The sequence below is a fragment of the Lonchura striata genome, chromosome 22, assembly GCF_046129695.1.
Source record: "Lonchura striata isolate bLonStr1 chromosome 22, bLonStr1.mat, whole genome shotgun sequence".
Taxonomy (NCBI): Eukaryota; Metazoa; Chordata; class Aves; order Passeriformes; family Estrildidae; genus Lonchura; species Lonchura striata.
In genome coordinates, this window is record NC_134624.1 from 8913694 (window position 1) to 8929916 (window position 16223).

At 46.9% G+C, this 16223-nt stretch overlaps 1 protein-coding gene across 1 annotated transcript; it reads left to right on the forward strand.

Annotated features, from left to right (window-relative positions):
- The first annotated feature begins 574 nt into the window (after positions 1 to 574).
- SNAPC4 (small nuclear RNA activating complex polypeptide 4) lies at positions 575 to 14182 on the forward strand. The gene is made up of 23 exons (XM_021543606.3): positions 575 to 746; positions 1663 to 1709; positions 2015 to 2188; positions 2567 to 2692; positions 3378 to 3456; positions 3975 to 4056; positions 4597 to 4701; positions 5170 to 5242; positions 5510 to 5674; positions 5885 to 6032; positions 6328 to 6434; positions 6687 to 6781; positions 6924 to 7018; positions 7294 to 7379; positions 7825 to 8214; positions 8593 to 8682; positions 8911 to 9145; positions 9235 to 9305; positions 9644 to 9733; positions 9961 to 9988; positions 10415 to 12477; positions 12955 to 13085; positions 13692 to 14182. Exons 1-22 carry the CDS (start codon positions 596 to 598, stop codon positions 13072 to 13074), a joined length of 4620 nt encoding a protein of 1539 aa, XP_021399281.2. The 5' UTR covers positions 575 to 595; the 3' UTR covers positions 13075 to 13085; positions 13692 to 14182.
- Positions 14183 to 16223: the final 2041 nt, after the last annotated feature.

Genomic DNA, 16223 nt, shown 5'->3' on the forward strand with positions numbered 1-16223 from the left:
CGGTGCCCCGGCTCTGCACGGGGAAAGGCCTGTGGGTCAGCAGGCGGTGGCCATGTCCCGGTGTCCTGGAGCCACTGAAGGCCGTGTCCCGGTGCCCCAGTGCCGGTGAAGGCCGTGTCCCGGTGTTGCTGAAGATTGTGCCGCGGTGCCATTGAAGGCCGTGTCCCGGTGTCCTGGTGCCACTGAAGGCCGTGTCCTGGTGTCCCGGTGTTGCGGTGTCCGGGTGCCCTGGTGTGCCGCTGTCTGGGTGTCCCGTTGTCCCCGTGTCCCGCTGTCCGGGTGTCCTGGTGTCCCGTTGTCCCCGTGTCCCACTGTCCGGGTATCCCGTTGTCCCGGTGCTGCTGAAGGCCGTGTCCCGCTGTCCCGGTGTCCCGCTGTCCCCGTGTCCCGCTGTCCCCGTGTCCCGCTGTCCCCGTGTCCCGCTGTCGCGGTCCCGTCCCGGGCCGATCTCTGCGGCTCCCGGGGCCGCCCCCCGGCCGTGCACGTGCGCCGGGCCCCGCTCCGATTGGCCGCGCGGTGTGACGCGCGGGTCAGCTGACCCGCGCCGGCAGCAGCGATTGGCGGGGCGCGGCGGCCGCGGCGCGGCGGTGCCGCCATGTCCCGCGGGCCGGGCCCGCTCCGCTCCCCGCGGGGCCTGGACCTGGACGCGGAGCGGGAGCGGATCCGCCGCGAGATCCAGCAGCTGGAGCGCAGCCTGCAGCCCGGCGGCACCGACCTCCAGCTGTCCGACTGCACCCTCAGCTCCGGTACGGCTCCGCGGGGCTCGTTCCGTTCGCAGGCCAATCGGGGCCCGCGCGGCCCTCACGCAGCCGCAGCATCCCCAGCGCTCCGCGGCTCGCTGTGCAAAGTCAGCGGGGTCGGTGCCGCCGCTCGGTGCCTCTCCTCGCTCCGGGCCCGGCGGCTCCGGGCGCCTCGCCCGGCTGGTGCCGAGCTCGCGTTTGTCCTGCCTTGGAATTGTCACCTGGCTGCACAGCCGGGAGCCTCCCGTGTGCAGGGGCACCGCGCAGCTCTGCTGGGCTTACCCAGAGCTGCTCGTTTTTACCTTCCCAACAACAACAAAAAAAGCAGAAGTGAAGTACAACAATACACTTTTTACTTGTACAACAATACAATTTTTATTTGTACAGCCATACGCTTTTTACCTGTACAACAATACACTTTTTTACTTGTACAACAATGCACTTTTTACTTGTACAACAACACACTTTTTACTTGTACAACCATACACTTTTTACTTGTACAACAATGCACTTTTTACTTGGACAGCAATACAGGTTTTATTTGTACAACAATACACATTTTACTTGTATAACAACACACTTTTTACTTGTACAACAATACACTTTTTACCTGTACAACAAGACACTTTTTACTTGTACAACAACACACTTTTTACTTGTACTGCAATACACTTTTTATTTGCACAACAATACACTTTTTACTTGTACAAAATACACTTTGTACCTGTACAACAATGCAATTTTTACTTGTTTAACAATACACTTTTTACTTGACAGCGTTGTCAGTATCCAAACCCACTAATGGTCATGTCTGAGATCTCTTGGTGCTCTTTCCTCTGTGCTTTAACAGAAAAGATTTGGGTTGAAAGCTTTCCTTTCATCTCACTTCAGTCAGCATTTTTGTGCTTTGTTTGTCTAACAGATGGTGGTGATGAAGATGATGATGATGAAGATTCTTATGCTGAAATGGTAATTCTTTTCTCTTTAAGTATATCTTTCCAGCTGTCTATTGAAGAGAACAGGAGGAAGGGAAACCTCACCCTGCTCTGGGGAAATCCAGGCAATTTCCTTGGCTTTGTGCTCAGTAAAACCTGGATTTGGGGTATTCCTGCCCAGGATTTTGTTCTCCAGGGTCAGAAGCCTCCCTGCAATCCCCACAGGCTGTGGGCACCCAGCTGAGGAAGAGCTGAGGCACAGCACTGATTGTTACAGACCTGCTTTTCCAACAAATGCTTTTCTCTCTTTTTTTCCTTTAATACCTTACCTGCCTCAAGGAAGTGGAAGTGGAAGGAGGAGACAGCAGTGATGATGATGATGATGATGATGATATTGAAAGCCTGCCCCAGGATCCAGAAACCTGCCTGCAGATGAACCATGTGTACCAGGATGTTATCAAGGAAAAGATTGAGGAGGTGGAGCTGCTTGTTGCACAAAACAGAGAGCAGCAGGTGAGCAAAGCAGGAGTGAAATGTTAATTTCTGTGCTTTTCTGGGCTGCCATTTGCCATCCTTCCTTCCCCTCAAGCCCAGGACTCAAGTGGTTTATTTAACTGATGCTTCCATGCTTTCTTACAATAAAAAATGGGTATATTCCATGTTCTATTTTAGCTTCCTGTGGCAAGTTAGTATTTTATTAAGCTTTGAAATCACCTGCACTGTGCAAACTCAACAAGTCCCAAATCCTGCCTTTAACTCAGACTGATTTTACAGTCTGGTGCTGCAGATTTGAACCCTGCCTGGGGTGTTTGTGAGGGCTCAGCCACTGCTCTCTGAAATCAGCTGTTTGGAGGAGACACTGATGCTCTTCAATCCATTCTTGTCTTGCAGAAGGAAATCATATGTGAGCTTCATGGTCCAAAAAGAGCCAAGGCAGGAGATGGCAGAAATCTACAAACAAATGTGTTTTTGGGTCATTTTATGAAACCATACTTTAAGGATAAAATAACAGGAATTGTAAGTAAATAAAAGCAGCTTCCAGACTGGTGTGTCCTGGGTGATGGATGTACATGGAATGTGTTTGAACTGTTCTCATTTCAGGTGTGTAACTGATTGTCACTCCTCAGCCTGAAACCTTTTTCGTCTCACTTGTCACTCACCCTCTTTTGGAAATGTTTGTTCATCCCTGTGAGTTCTGAGGAGTGGAATTGCAGCCACCAGGGACTTGAACATTCTTGGGTTTAACTTGACTTTAATTGCCTTCATTTCCATGACCCAATTCCATGCTGCTCTTTGAAGCACTCACTGAAATCTGTTTGTCTGTGAAACTGAGTTTTCTCAGTTTCTGATATTTTCTGTATTTTTTTTTTAATATTTTCTGGAGCAATCAGTAGTACTTTTTTTTTCATGTATTTTTAAAAGGCTATCAGCAGAAGGAGATCTTGGCTTTTTATGGCAGCCAAGATATCAACTGTCATCATCCATATATTAATATAGTCAAACAATTACTGTAATATTTCTATTTAATTAAATTATGTACCTCTGAGCTCTTGCTAACAAAGGTAACTAAGCAGTGTGAGTGTGACAGTTTGCACAAGTTTGAGTTTCCAGTTAATTTTGTAGCAGTTCATGCTGGAGTTTTAAGAAGAAACGGAAATTTTGTGTGACTCTCAGTGTAACTAACCCTTCTAATCCTCAACAGGGCCCTCCTTCCAATGAAGATGCCAAGGAAAAGGCAGCTCAGGGCATAAAATCCTTTGAACAGCTGCATTCAACCAAGTGTAAGTAAGTCTGGGGCTCTTCAGAAGAGCTATAACCTGTATATATTCATATAACAAATGTATATATTCATGTTGTTGGGGTATGTGTGTTCCTGTTTGCAGTTAAACATCAACACCTCTGCCTGACTCACAAAAAAGTTGTTAAAAAGGAATGGGGTGCTCTGTAAATTATTTCAGTGAGTCATTAATGGCTCCTTTTTCATTTGTTCCGCTGCATCAGCTGCTGTGAGCTGAGCTCCTAAACCAAGCAAGGTGGTGCAAGGGTAGTGCCCAGAGGAGGGAAGTTGAAGGGACACCTGCAGATACTCACAGGGTGATTCCTTTATTGGGGTCTCTTTGGAGATCCCAGTAAAACTGAGCCAGAGGCTGTGCCTTGCCCAGGTCTAACACAACGTCGGTGATTGGTGCAGGAAGCTGTCCCTGCAGAGCTGCAGGACATCCCCAGGGGTGCTGGGAGCAGGGGGGTCTCCTGGCAGTGGCTTTGCACTGATGTCTGCCTGCTCCCCTGTCTGGTTTAGGGAAAACTGAAGAGAAGACACTGCTGCAGAAATCCGTGGTGAGCGACCGCCTGCAGCGCCTGCTCCAGCCAAAGCTGCTCAAGTGAGTGCTGCCCAAAAACCCTCTCTTCTCCTGCTGAGAACATTGCATGGCAGAGCAGGAGAAGGGAGATGTGGAGAATTCTCCTTCCTCCAGCAATTCCCTGTGATAATTGCTTGTGTTTCTGGGATTTTACAGCCATCTATTTCTTCCCATTGGCACTGTGGTGTAACTTAAAATACTTTGCAGGGCTTGAGGCTGGAATTGTGGTATGTGGTGAGGCCTAATGGTGTGTCCAGCAAGGGATTTCTGTGCTGGAGCTGGCACAGTCTTTATGGCTGTTGCAGCAACTATTGATTCTCTGTGTAAACACCAAAATGCTTTATCTGAAACCTGCTCTAGGTCAGGGTTTGCATTGAAGGAGCAAAACTATGGCAATGAGTGTGCCTCGTGGGAAAACCTGGGAGAACAGATTTGTGTGGAAATAAACTTGGAGGGAGGAATGATACTGATGGAAAAGGTGTCTCTGCTGTACATCTTCTGATGCCATTGACCTCGTTCCCATCTGTCCTCTGAAGCAGTGATAAAATTGTCTTTGCACAGGTTGAGTTATTGGAATCAGAAACTGGAGAAAATCAAGACTGACATAGAAAAAGAGACCTTGGAAAAGCAAATCAAAGACTTGGAGCAAGAAATAGAAGCAATTAAGTAAGAAGTCTTTCTGTGTTCTTGGAAAAAATTTAAATGTCTTAGAGTTTAGCTCTAAAAGTTCCCTCCTTCTTCTAGGTGGGTCATTGGTGTTGGGTTGTAAAAAATTGGGTGCTGTTGTGGCTCTGCAGCTCTCTCCACAGTTCTTTACTAAGTACTGTGTTTGGGTCTTGATAGAAAAAGTGTAGTGCCTGCACCCAGTATAGAGGTGATGCTTTAAATGGGTCTTTAGCAACAAAGGAGCAAAGCTCTGATTTTTTTTCAGAGTTTTGAGCTTTTGCCCATGAACAAATCTAGAGCAACGTGTTTGGATATGGCATTAATTGTTTCTCCTGCTAATCTGAGTGTTCAGTTCTTGTGGAAGTCAGGAACAGGTGGAGGAATGAGATGAGGCAGGATCAAAAAGACAAAGTGTTTCAGTAACCATTTAATAAGATTCTTTCTTCCTCTTTGTACCTTCTTCTTTAGCCAACTCCCAGAAAGTGACTTAATAGGAAACAGATTTGATGAGCACGACTGGGACAAAATTTCCAACATCCATGTGAGTTGTGGGATCAGCTGTTTTATTGCTTCTGATATCTGGGCCCTTCCTCTTGAGAATCTCTGATCTGGTTTGCATCCAATGTTTCCATCTTGCATGTCTTCAAGCTGACTGTTAAGTGATCTCAACTTGTTAAATTTGGTGATTGAATTCTGGAAAACTTGGCAGTAAGACATATCTGGAATGCAAAACCCTGCTTTTCCTGTTTTTCCAGATGTCTTAACTTCAACTATGAGACTAAACATATTCTTGTTGGTTTTTTTTTAGTTTGATGGCCAACGTCGCTCAGAAGAACTGAGGAAGTTTTGGCAAAATTGGGAGCATCCAAGCATCAACAAAAACGAATGGACTGAGGAGGAACTGGAGAGGCTGAAGCAGATAGCTGCTGAACACAACTACCTGGACTGGCAGGCCATTGCCCAGGAGCTGGGGGTAAGGTCTGGGCTGGCAGGTTGGGTCATTCTGGCTTTACTTTGCCTCTTGTCAGGTTTAAAAAAAAATGTTAGTACTAATTCAGTGTTAATTGACACTTTCTAAGGAGGGCCAAGAACAGTACCAGAAAGGTTTGGTACTTTAGCTTTTCCCTCTTTTGTCCTCATAAATAACTAATTACCTGCTTCTCTCTGTTTTCTTTCTATTAAGACAAACAGGACACCTTTCCAGTGCTTGCAGAAATACCAACTCTGTAACAAAGACTTAAAAAAGAAAGAATGGACCAAGGAAGAGGATCAGATGCTTTTAGAGCTTGTTCAAGAGATGAGAGTGGGAAGCCATATCCCATACAAGAAAAGTAAGTGGCCCACACATGACAGAGCTTTCATTTACCTGAAATGCTTCACTCTCCCATTCTTTTTCCCCTGGTGATCTCTGCCTTTCCTGTACTTATGTGGAAGTTTCATTATTTCAGCAAGAACTTAATATCTCTTGGAACCTTTATCCATATTGGAAATTTGGCTGAAACTGGCAGAGCACCATTTTAAAAGAGATTAAAGTGCTGCTTATGGCAGTCACTGCTTGCAACTGTTGTCCAGATAAAGGAAGAGACATTAATTACAACAGAGTTAAATGAACCTTTTAATTTCCAGTTGCTTATTACATGGAAGGAAGAGACTCTGCTCAGCTGATTTACCGCTGGACAAAGAGTGTGGACCCCAGCTTGAGGAAAGGACCCTGGACACCAGAGGAAGATGCTGTAAGCTCCATTCTCTGGGCCTGGAATTGCAGGGTGGGAATGTTGGACTGCTGAGGTGTGGCATGGCTGTAGATCTGAGCTTTAGGAGTGTAAAACAGACCAAGGTGGGCACTTTACAGCTCAAGAGCGATTAGAAGCTCCTAAACAGTTTTGTCCAGAGATCTGCACAGGAAACAAATAGAACTGTTGCTGTCTCAGGCCTGTTAGGGCTGGTCCTGGGGAGGATTTCAGCTCTTGCTCTGGTGCACACAGATGCTGATGGCTGCAGTTAGCAAGTACGGGGAGAAGGACTGGTACAAAATCCGGACAGAAGTGCCGGGCAGGAGCGACGCCCAGTGCCGGGACCGGTGAGTTCAGGCCAGGCACCAGCCTTAAACAAAGGAAAGCTCTGTCTGGGAATGCTGGTTTGGTCAGCCTTGGAGTGCAGGGATGCTCTGACTTTTACAAGCAGGATTGAATACTCCTGACTGTAATGTTTTCATTTTGAAGGTATTTAAAAGCATTGCACTGGGATGTAAAGAAAGGCAAGTGGAGCTTGCAGGAAGAGGAGCAGCTGATTGAACTGGTTCAAAAGCATGGCCTGGGTAGGTGTTTCTGTGGCCTAATCTACAGAAGTTTAGAGGTGTTATTGAGGTTTTCTCTTCTTTCATTGTAAGCCCTGCAGGCTCTGCTTTGTACTAATGATTGCAACTTCTTTGTATTGTGTGTTGTGGGTATTAAGGACTTGAGATCCATTCATGCAGCAACTCTGTCTCTTATCCAGGGAAATGTATAATATGTGTAGTGGCTGCATTGAAAGGCCTATTGCTCAGTTTGTGGCACAAATAAAAATGTTCTGCATCCTCTGCATCCTTTTCAGGTCACTGGAGTAAAATAGCTTCAGAGCTGCCACATCGGACTAATGCCCAATGCCAGAGCAAGTGGAAATTCATGATTGGCTCTAAGGTATTGTGGAAATCCTGTTATGTCACAGTCCCAACTTGTACACCAACTCTTCAATTAAGTTTCTCTAAACTGAAAGTGGAATCCTGTGAAATCAATTTAAAAAATTGACACTGATTTCACACAGTCAATAATTTTGTTGTGATTTTTTAGTGGGTAAAGCAGCCTTCATTCTGAAGGGCTGAAGTTAATTTGCTGTATATTTGTATATTACCTAGAATTCTTTCCTGCCTTGAAATGCCTGTAAGAATGGAATATATGTAGGTTTTCAGTTGCCAGTTTTGGTCCCAGGCACTCAGGAAATTCTGGCTCCTTAAGACCATATTAAAGATGGCCTTGTTTCCAAATTCTTGTTTCCTTTGGAAAACGAAACTTCCTGATTTGAGAGAGTTGTAAGCCAGGGGTGAACACTGACTAAAACTTGTGTGTGCTTGCTTTGACCAAAAAGAAAAGATCTGGGGCAACCAAACGGCGCCACGCTGAGGAGAGCTCCAGCCCTTCCGAGAGCAGCAGTGAGGAGCTGGAGCTGGCGGACAGCTCAGAGGAGGAGGTGACCAGCACCACGAGAAAGGAGGAGTTTGCAATCCCCAGCATTGACCTGTGGATACCAACAGGGGTGGACGTGGAGGGGACAACCAGAGAGAGACACCAAATCCAATCCCTCCTCTCTGCTGCCAGGGCTGGCGCAGGGAGCAGCTGCTGTGATGTTGCAGGGGCAGAGTGTGATGGAGATGGAGCTGCTGATAACTCATCTGAGCTGAGCACCCTGCTGAGGGGCATTGCAAACGCCCATTCCACAGATGTGCTGGTGAAGAATCCAGCAGAAGTGATGGCCAAGGTGAGCTGGCTTGGGAGCTTGGATCAGAAGTTAGAAGGGAAGGGCAGCTGCTGCAGTAAGGGCAGGATGTGATGAGCACATAACATCTTGCTGTTCATTCCCTTGTATTGTTAAGTTAAAAAATGTGAAGATAATTACCCAGTAAATTCTGGTTTTTAGGTTTTTGGTAGATTCCTCATACAAAAGCTTCTATGAAATAAGCATTTGGTGTTGTGATGATGCATAAGGATTAAAAGTGAAGGTCTTCAGAGTTGATTTAATAAGATACCTTCAACAGCAGGAATGTTGAAAACTTATACCTGCTGTGCATATCCAGTGCAAATCATTTTCTTTGAGTGACTTTTCCTTCTGTATTTTCTTGTGTTCTTTCATCTTCAGGCATCCCAGTGTGGAAAACACTTGCTGCAGGTTGGCCTGGAGGAAGTGAGAGCAATATTAAAGAAGAACACGAGCTTTCAGAGGAAACTGGTGAGTGCCTCTTGTGTTTTGTCTCCTCTTGTGACATGAGCACTGCTAGGCTGTGCTTAGTAGCAATTTATTTTTATAGAATCATAGATTTTGCACTGTAATCCCAACAGGAAAAGCTCACAGATTTTTGTCCTAACTGCCCTGTGAATGATTTGTCCTGGGACTAATGGCAGAACCTTCCTAATGAGAACTCCTAATTTTGTATTTTTTCATGCACGGCAATTAAAGATGCTAAGACCTCCTGTCAGCCTTTCAGCCAAGCCCCCTGGCGGGGCTGCAGCTGCTGGCCAGGATGTGCAGGGGCTGCAGGAGCTGCCCAGGAGAGCTCGGCGCCCCAGCAGGGAGCACTGGAGGCGGCTGAGCCTGGACAGGAAGCTGCTGATGGCAGTGACCCCTTGGGTGGGCAATGTGCTGCTGCCCTGCACCTTGCAGGCTGGGAGGATGGCTTTCCACCAGACAAAAGGTACTGGGGACCCACCCTGCCTTTCTCCCTACTTTCTGATGCCTTCTGAGTGAATTCCCAGCTGATTTTGATGTTGGCTTTCTTCCCAGCTGCTGCTATTCACGAGAAGGTTCAGTCAGTCAGTCTCACCAGCACTCCCCTGTTTGCACTGCTCATTCAGGTAAGTTTTACTGTCTTAATAGCATTACCTGCTTTCAAACAGTGGGAGTCTTTATTTTGCAGTGTTTGAGACTTAAATGAATTGTTTATCTTTATTTCTTAATCAAATAATCTAATTATTGGATTAATCTGCCCTCATGGTTTGCATATAAAGTTTCTTAAATAAGCCCTGCATCCAAAGTCTGATCCTGCCAGGGATCTGTAAGTGTAAAATATCCCCAGAATCTTGCATGTGAAGCATGTCACATCTATCTTGCTTTGTTACTGACCCCATGTCATGGTTTGGCTCTGTTCTTTTTTTGTTCTCATTTAAATGTTAATGAAGCTCTCACCTTGCAGCTCTTCCAGATTGATACTAAAGGCTGTATGAAGATTATCAAGGAGAGGCAGTTGGAGCTGCTTAAGACTAGTTCAAGGAGCCCTCAGCAGGTATTGTGGATTTAAGCTTTCCCCACTGAAATCCTGACTAAAATAATTGTGTAGCCACACAGTTTGTATGTGTGTTAGCAGTTTGTTTTGGTTCAGAGGCAGAATAAAATGCTGGCTATATGGCCATTTGCTCAGGAGGTGGCAGATGTGGGTTTGATTCATGTCTGTGCTGTTTTAATCATCTTGAAATTTATCAGAAGTATAATTTAATATACTCTTTTTTACAGGCTTCCCAAAATACAGAGACTTCTTCAGGTACCTACCAGAACATTTATTTTTGTGATGTGCAAGAACTTTCACATAATTCATCACTGTTACATTAATAACCAGTTTAACTGAAGGAGAGCTCTGGGGGACAAACCTGCATTGTCATTCCCATTTTTGCTAGCTCTTGGATCTTTAAGCATGTTCCCCTTTGGTAAGGACTGGAAAAAACCCTGGAGGGCTGGGGAAGCAGTGGCTCTGGAGCAGTTCAGTGGGGTGTTAGGGTGCATTCCTGGCCCATCTCTGATTTCTGGGGGCGGTTACCCATTGTTCAATTGTTGGGACATGGCTTGATTAACTCAGGACTGTAGTGTTGTAGGAGTTCTCACAAACAGGAATTTTGCCACATTCCTTGATGTTTAATGAGAAATGGCTTTTGGAAATACTGTTCATTCATTGTAATTTTATCCTCTGCAGGCAACTCATCCCATTCTCAGAGGAATTCCCAGCAGGGCATCCCAAAGAGGTCTGCCAGGAGATCTGCCCCAAGAGCACGGGCCAGCCCCACTGGTGCCTTGGAGAGCTGTGCCCCAGCTGCGCAGGGAGCTCCCCCAGCCCAAAGGCAGAAGCCAAAAACTGTCTCAGAATTGCTGCAAGAGAAACGTTTGAGGGAGTCCCAGGCCAAGGCAGCCATGCAGAGGACAGTGCTGGTTGCCCCACAGGTGCTGGTTTCAGGGCCTTTGATAATCCAGCAGCCACCACAGCAAATCATTCCCTCTGCACAAGCAGGGAGCACAGCTGCAGCAGCTGCTGGGACAGATAGCCAAGTACAGGGTTCACCAGTGCCCACAAGGACTTCTGCTGCAGGTTCTGCTTCTGCTCCTGTGCCTGAAAACCACTCCTCAGCAGTGCCAGAAACTGGGGAGAGCCCTGGCTGCTCACAAGGGGCACATCTACAGTCAAGTAAGGAACTAAAAAAGAAAGTTCTGGAAAGCAGCCCTGAAGGAGGGGTTTCTGCAGGTGTGAGTCCAGCTGCAGCAGAGAAGGCCCCTGACCAGGGAGGGTGCAATGGTCAGGTCACAGCCAGTAGCTCAGCTTCAGCAGTGTTGCAAAGCCAGGCTTTTGTGCCTCACCAGATCACAGTGATGGCTCTTGGCACCAATAAATTGTCCCTTTCCACACCAGTCACCTGTGAGCTGAAGAGTAATGGGCCACAGCCGAGGCCAGTCGGGCTGCTGCCTGCTCTTGTCACTCCACAAGCTGCTTCTCCTGTGATTCCCAACAGCATCCTGCCTTTCAAGTGGGTTGTAACCCCCCAGGGTCTGCTCTGCAGTGCTGTGCAGACTGTGGTGGGTGTTCCCCAGGGAATGCCAGCTGCTGCTGGTGGAACTCAGGGTCAGACAGCTGTGACTTCCAGTGCCAATGTTTCTGCTTTGGGAAGGACTCCTGTACCAGCTAAAGCAAATCCACCTCACCCCAGCAGTGCAAAGACAAAAGGACCAAGTTCCCAGCTGGCAGGAGTTCCTTTGGGAAAGGCAGCTGACCAGTCCACAGATCTCTTACCTGTGCCCTCAGTGAGTCCTGGATGCACCACCACATCCAGTGTTTCTGCTGTAACCCCTACATGTTCAGATGGCTCCTGCACGGCTCCAGACTCCTCTGCAGCTCCAGCTGCCCCTCCAGCTGCCAGCCCAGCCCTGAGTGCCGTGGTGCTGCCCCAAGCACAACCCCCTGTCAGCTCTCAGGGCTCTGATTCCCAGCCTGTGCCCAGTCTCAGCAGCTCGGGAAGGAGCAATGGCTCCATCACAACAAAGGGATCATCCTGCAATCCAGGCAGCATCAGGAGAGTGGTTGTGCTGTGTCCAGGAGCTGCAGCTCCTCACAGCAATGCCCCAGGGAGCTCTGCCTGCTCTGGTGCCCAGGCACTGAGGAACAGACCCATTGCCTCCAAACCACCGAGTGCTGACGTCCCTCCCCAGCCAGGCAACTCCTGTGCAGAGAATCTCCTTGACTTCAGCCTGATCTCCCTGGAGGACCAGGGGCTGGTGAAGGAGTGGATGAGTGGGAAACAAGGGGTTCAGGTGCCACCACTGCAGACCAGGCTGCCTTATCTGCCACCTTTCCTCTGCAGCATAAAAACCCTCTCAAAGCTCCTTCTGCAGAAAACAGCTCTGGAGGAGCAAGCAGCCTCTCTCCTGCCCTCTGAGGCCGGTGGGGATGGGGGCACTGGGGATGTTTTCCACGCCATTGGAGAACTGGTGCAGCAGAAACTGGGTGATAACCCTGCTTACCTCATGCTGAAAGCCAGATTCCTGGCGGCCTTCACACTCCCAGCTGTCCTGGCAACTCTGCCTCCTCCCAAAGTGACAACAACTCTGTCAGCCATCGGGAAGCAACTTGAGGAGAGTGATGACGAGGAGTGGCAGAGTGAGAAAAAACTGTTTGAGGAAGAGAGTTGTGGGAATGAATTAACAGGAGTACGGGAGCACTGGAGACTTGGGGATGAGCCTGGAGACAAAGATGCTGGTTTACTAAATCAGGTAAAACAGATTTCAGGGGCTAAAAGCACAAAATGACTGCCAGATAAATATTGTACTGGAATCCAGGGGGAAGCCCCCACTGTTCTTAAGTGTAGCAGAAATTTGGTCCTTTTGAATAAACACAGTTCTACAGCTTCTGCAAGGAAGAGCTCTGCAGCTCAGCTGGGAGGGTGAAAGCCCATGCAGCACCTTAAACTTGCCATGACAGTTCCCAGAAGTGGGTATCAAAGCTCCCTTCCCCTTTCTGTTTATAATCTGCTGCCCTGATTCTTGCATTTTTGAAATCAGGCCTTTGTTTTCACTCTGTGAACTGATGTTTTGTGCCTTCTCTGGTATTTGTAATGTTGTCCCATACACCATTTTGAAGGCAAATGAAAGATTGTTTTAGAAACCTTGCTAAGCTCCCTAATTTAGGAAGGTGGCTGAAGGGATTATTTGAATTCTCATGGTGTTGATAATCTCTTGCTTCTGTTGCAGGGCATGGGGGCTGAGGAGGGCCCTGCTTGGTCTGCCTGGGGCTCCTGCACTGATGTGGCTGATGCCAGAGCTCCCCAAAGCAGGAGAAGTGCCCGCTTCAGGAAGAGGAGGAGGATATGAGAAGGAAATGTGTTAGTAGCTCCTCAGTGGTTTGTGCATCTTGCTGAGAAGCTGAACCACATTTGTCTGTGGTTCAGCTCAGACAATGACTCACGGCCCCAGGAAAGGACTGAAATCATCTCTGCTCTTGTTCCCTGAGGACACAGTCACCATCAATCACAGCCTAAGGCTGATAATATTTTGGGGAGAGGGAAAGTTGATGTCTCTATGATAAAATTATATACAAACTCCTGAAACTCAAACATTTGGCAGCCTTTTAGTTCATGCCCAGAACCCTACTTAGTATGCACCTAGTTGGTAGCACTCTACAGGCTTAACAGTGGAGTTTTTCTTTAATACTTCACCTTTGAGCAATTTGGTGGGGTTTGTGGTTTATTTCCCATATTTAGCTTAATTTCTGTGCAGTTATAACAGGATACAAATGGGTGATGTCCTGATACCTGCTGAGGCTTTTGGTGCACTGGGTGGAATGAACATGAACAGTGTTTGATTCATGTGGTTGTCAGATGAGACTGGTTGGAGATTCCTTTTCTTGAAAATTCATTTTAGGAACTCCAAAAGGGCAACTTCCCTGTAAAAATGTGTGATTGATAGGAGTTGTTTGTGCTTTGTTACAGGGGTCACTGGAATGAGCTCTGCCTTCCTGCATGGCTGGAGGAGAGAATTTTTGCACTGTTCACCTTTACCACTTCCAATGCTGACTGGATGGACCTGGAGAGGAGGAAAATGCTGGATTGATTTTCCCATCCCTCAACAAAATCTGCATCTATAGGCAAGGTTTAAAAATGAAGGAACCTGGCTGGAGGAAAGTCTTGCAGGCACAAACTTCTGCTTTCTTTCTGCTCCCACCTGCCATAGATTCTGAGGGGGAATATTGCTGGAAATGTGGGGAAACAAGCAATGGTGGTTATTTATTTCCTTCTTGTGTTGTTTATGTGAATGTTTATCCATGTACAGAATATGTTAATTGGGTGTTTTTTAGTGCTGTGACAGTGGCTTTGCTTGGTAACTGAATACTGTGGAAAAAGCAGATTAATTTTGTATCAAAATGACTCTTAGTAAGTATCTGTTGAAATACAGATGTTTTATTTTTCTCACTTAAAAATTACTGATGTGTTCTGTGTGGGGTTTTTTCCCTAGTAAATAGTGCTTTTAATATTGTGTGTATGAGAGTGATTGCTAATGAGAAAAATGAAGTTTTCAGGCTGCATGAAAACCAGGGAAAATAGGGGGAATGAATATTCATGTGCCTAAAACTGCAGGATTGAATTAGGATTCTTCCTTGATTCTTCCACAGCCTGCCCTGTACAGACATCACAAATCACTTTAAAAAAACTTGTTTCTTCATTTATAACCCAGCAATTTCTGTCTCGCAGAGAGGTGCAAGGTTAGCTGAGGCAAAGCTGGTAAAATCTAGAGGGAAAGTGCTGTGAAAGCTTCGTTCCACTGCACTGACTGAACTCCCCTGAGTGTAGTGGGGAGCTGGGAGTTTGAGCTTTTCCATGAGGGCTCTTCAGGCAGAGCTGGGGGCAGAGGGCCACTGGGTGCCAGCATTGCTATAATTTGGTGTCAAGACTTTATAGGGCAAAATGAATGATTGTGGCAGGCTCTCCTCTGCTCCGTTTTCCATAAACCACTATAGATAGCAGTTTTCCAGGAAATTCAGCTGTGTCAGGAGCTGCTGCACAGCTGTGGGTGCTGTGCCCAGGCTGTTACAGTGTGACACCGGTGGGAAGGGTGAGTTGTGCTCTAAATGATGGTTGGCCTTTGCAAATGCTGCTGAAAAGATGCCCTTGTCATTTATTTGTGGGAAAAGTGCGTAAGCAGAGCTGGATTTGTCCTTTTTTGGGATTAAATTGATTTGTCACTAGAACAAAACCCCCTCAGGCTAAACTGGTCAATTAGCAGACACACTGATTACCTCCAGTAAGGGTACAGCTGACACAGATATCACGTCTTTCTTTAGTGTAAAGCTAATTTAATGACAAGAAACACAGGCTGGAAGAATCTCTGAGCATCTCTGCCCTACTCCTAATGATAACATGGAAAAACTCTCCATAAACTTAGAAAGCAGAACAAAGAGTGGAGTGGGAAGCTAACGGGAACATGTGTCACGCTGCCATGGCATCGGAGCCTCTGTGTTCTCCAGGCTTTTTTAAAGAACACTGAGTGAGTTCTGAGTTCAGCTCCAGGGCTGTGGGAAGGGGGGGAGGCAGGCTCAGGTCTTCTGGTGAAGCTCAGCATCATCACCATGGAATTATCAGCATTATCACCTAACCCAGCTGCTTGCTGGGCTGCTGCTCTATTGCTGCCATGGCCACAGCCTGTCATTTGGGAATCACGGGTGATGTTCTTCACTTTGCCAAGACTTGATTCCCTTTCCCTTTCTTGTCATAATTGTGCTGGAAGCTTGAGGACATCCAAAATTAGAGGCATCAATATAGAAATCACCCTTTTCAGCTGAAGAGACTTCTGTCTAATTTGAGAGTGAGTTCTTGCTGCCACCTGTTTTCCTGGAGAAAGATGTTAACAGCTGGAAATCCTTTGAAGAGCCTCTTCTCATTCTGTGGCTTGTTTTGTCCCCTGCAGTCAGCTGCACACCTATGGCTGTGACTGTCATTCTTTTTAGTCTTTCTGACCACTGCACAAGGAAACTTTCTGGACCCCAGCAGGTCCTTCAGTGGGACAGATTAGAGAATAAAACCATAATTAAACTAAAATCACTGCCTATGTGTTGCTGCTGACTCATGATGCCACTACCATCTTTCTCCTCTCCCATCACCCATTCTGGCTTCTGCTTTTTTTATCTCTCTTTTTCTTTTCCTTCCCTTTCCTGTCTCAGAGTATAGCTGAGTAGTTTCCCCTTTTTTCTCAAACCAGTTTTGTTCCTGGAGTTATCTTTTCTCTAGTCAAAATACAGAGGGAGGCTGCACCCAAGGCAGGTTTTCTCCAAGCCAGGAGGAGAATCAAGGAAGCCTTTGTGACTGCAGAGGTGAAGGCTGGTGATACAGAATGGCTGATATTAGCAGGGAATAAAAGTTTATTTTACAGTTCTGAGGTAAAGTGTCAGCTCCTATGGGTGTTAGATTTGGTGTCTGTGTGGTCAGACAGAGCACAGGGATCTCACATGCTAGGAGGTGGAGAAGGAA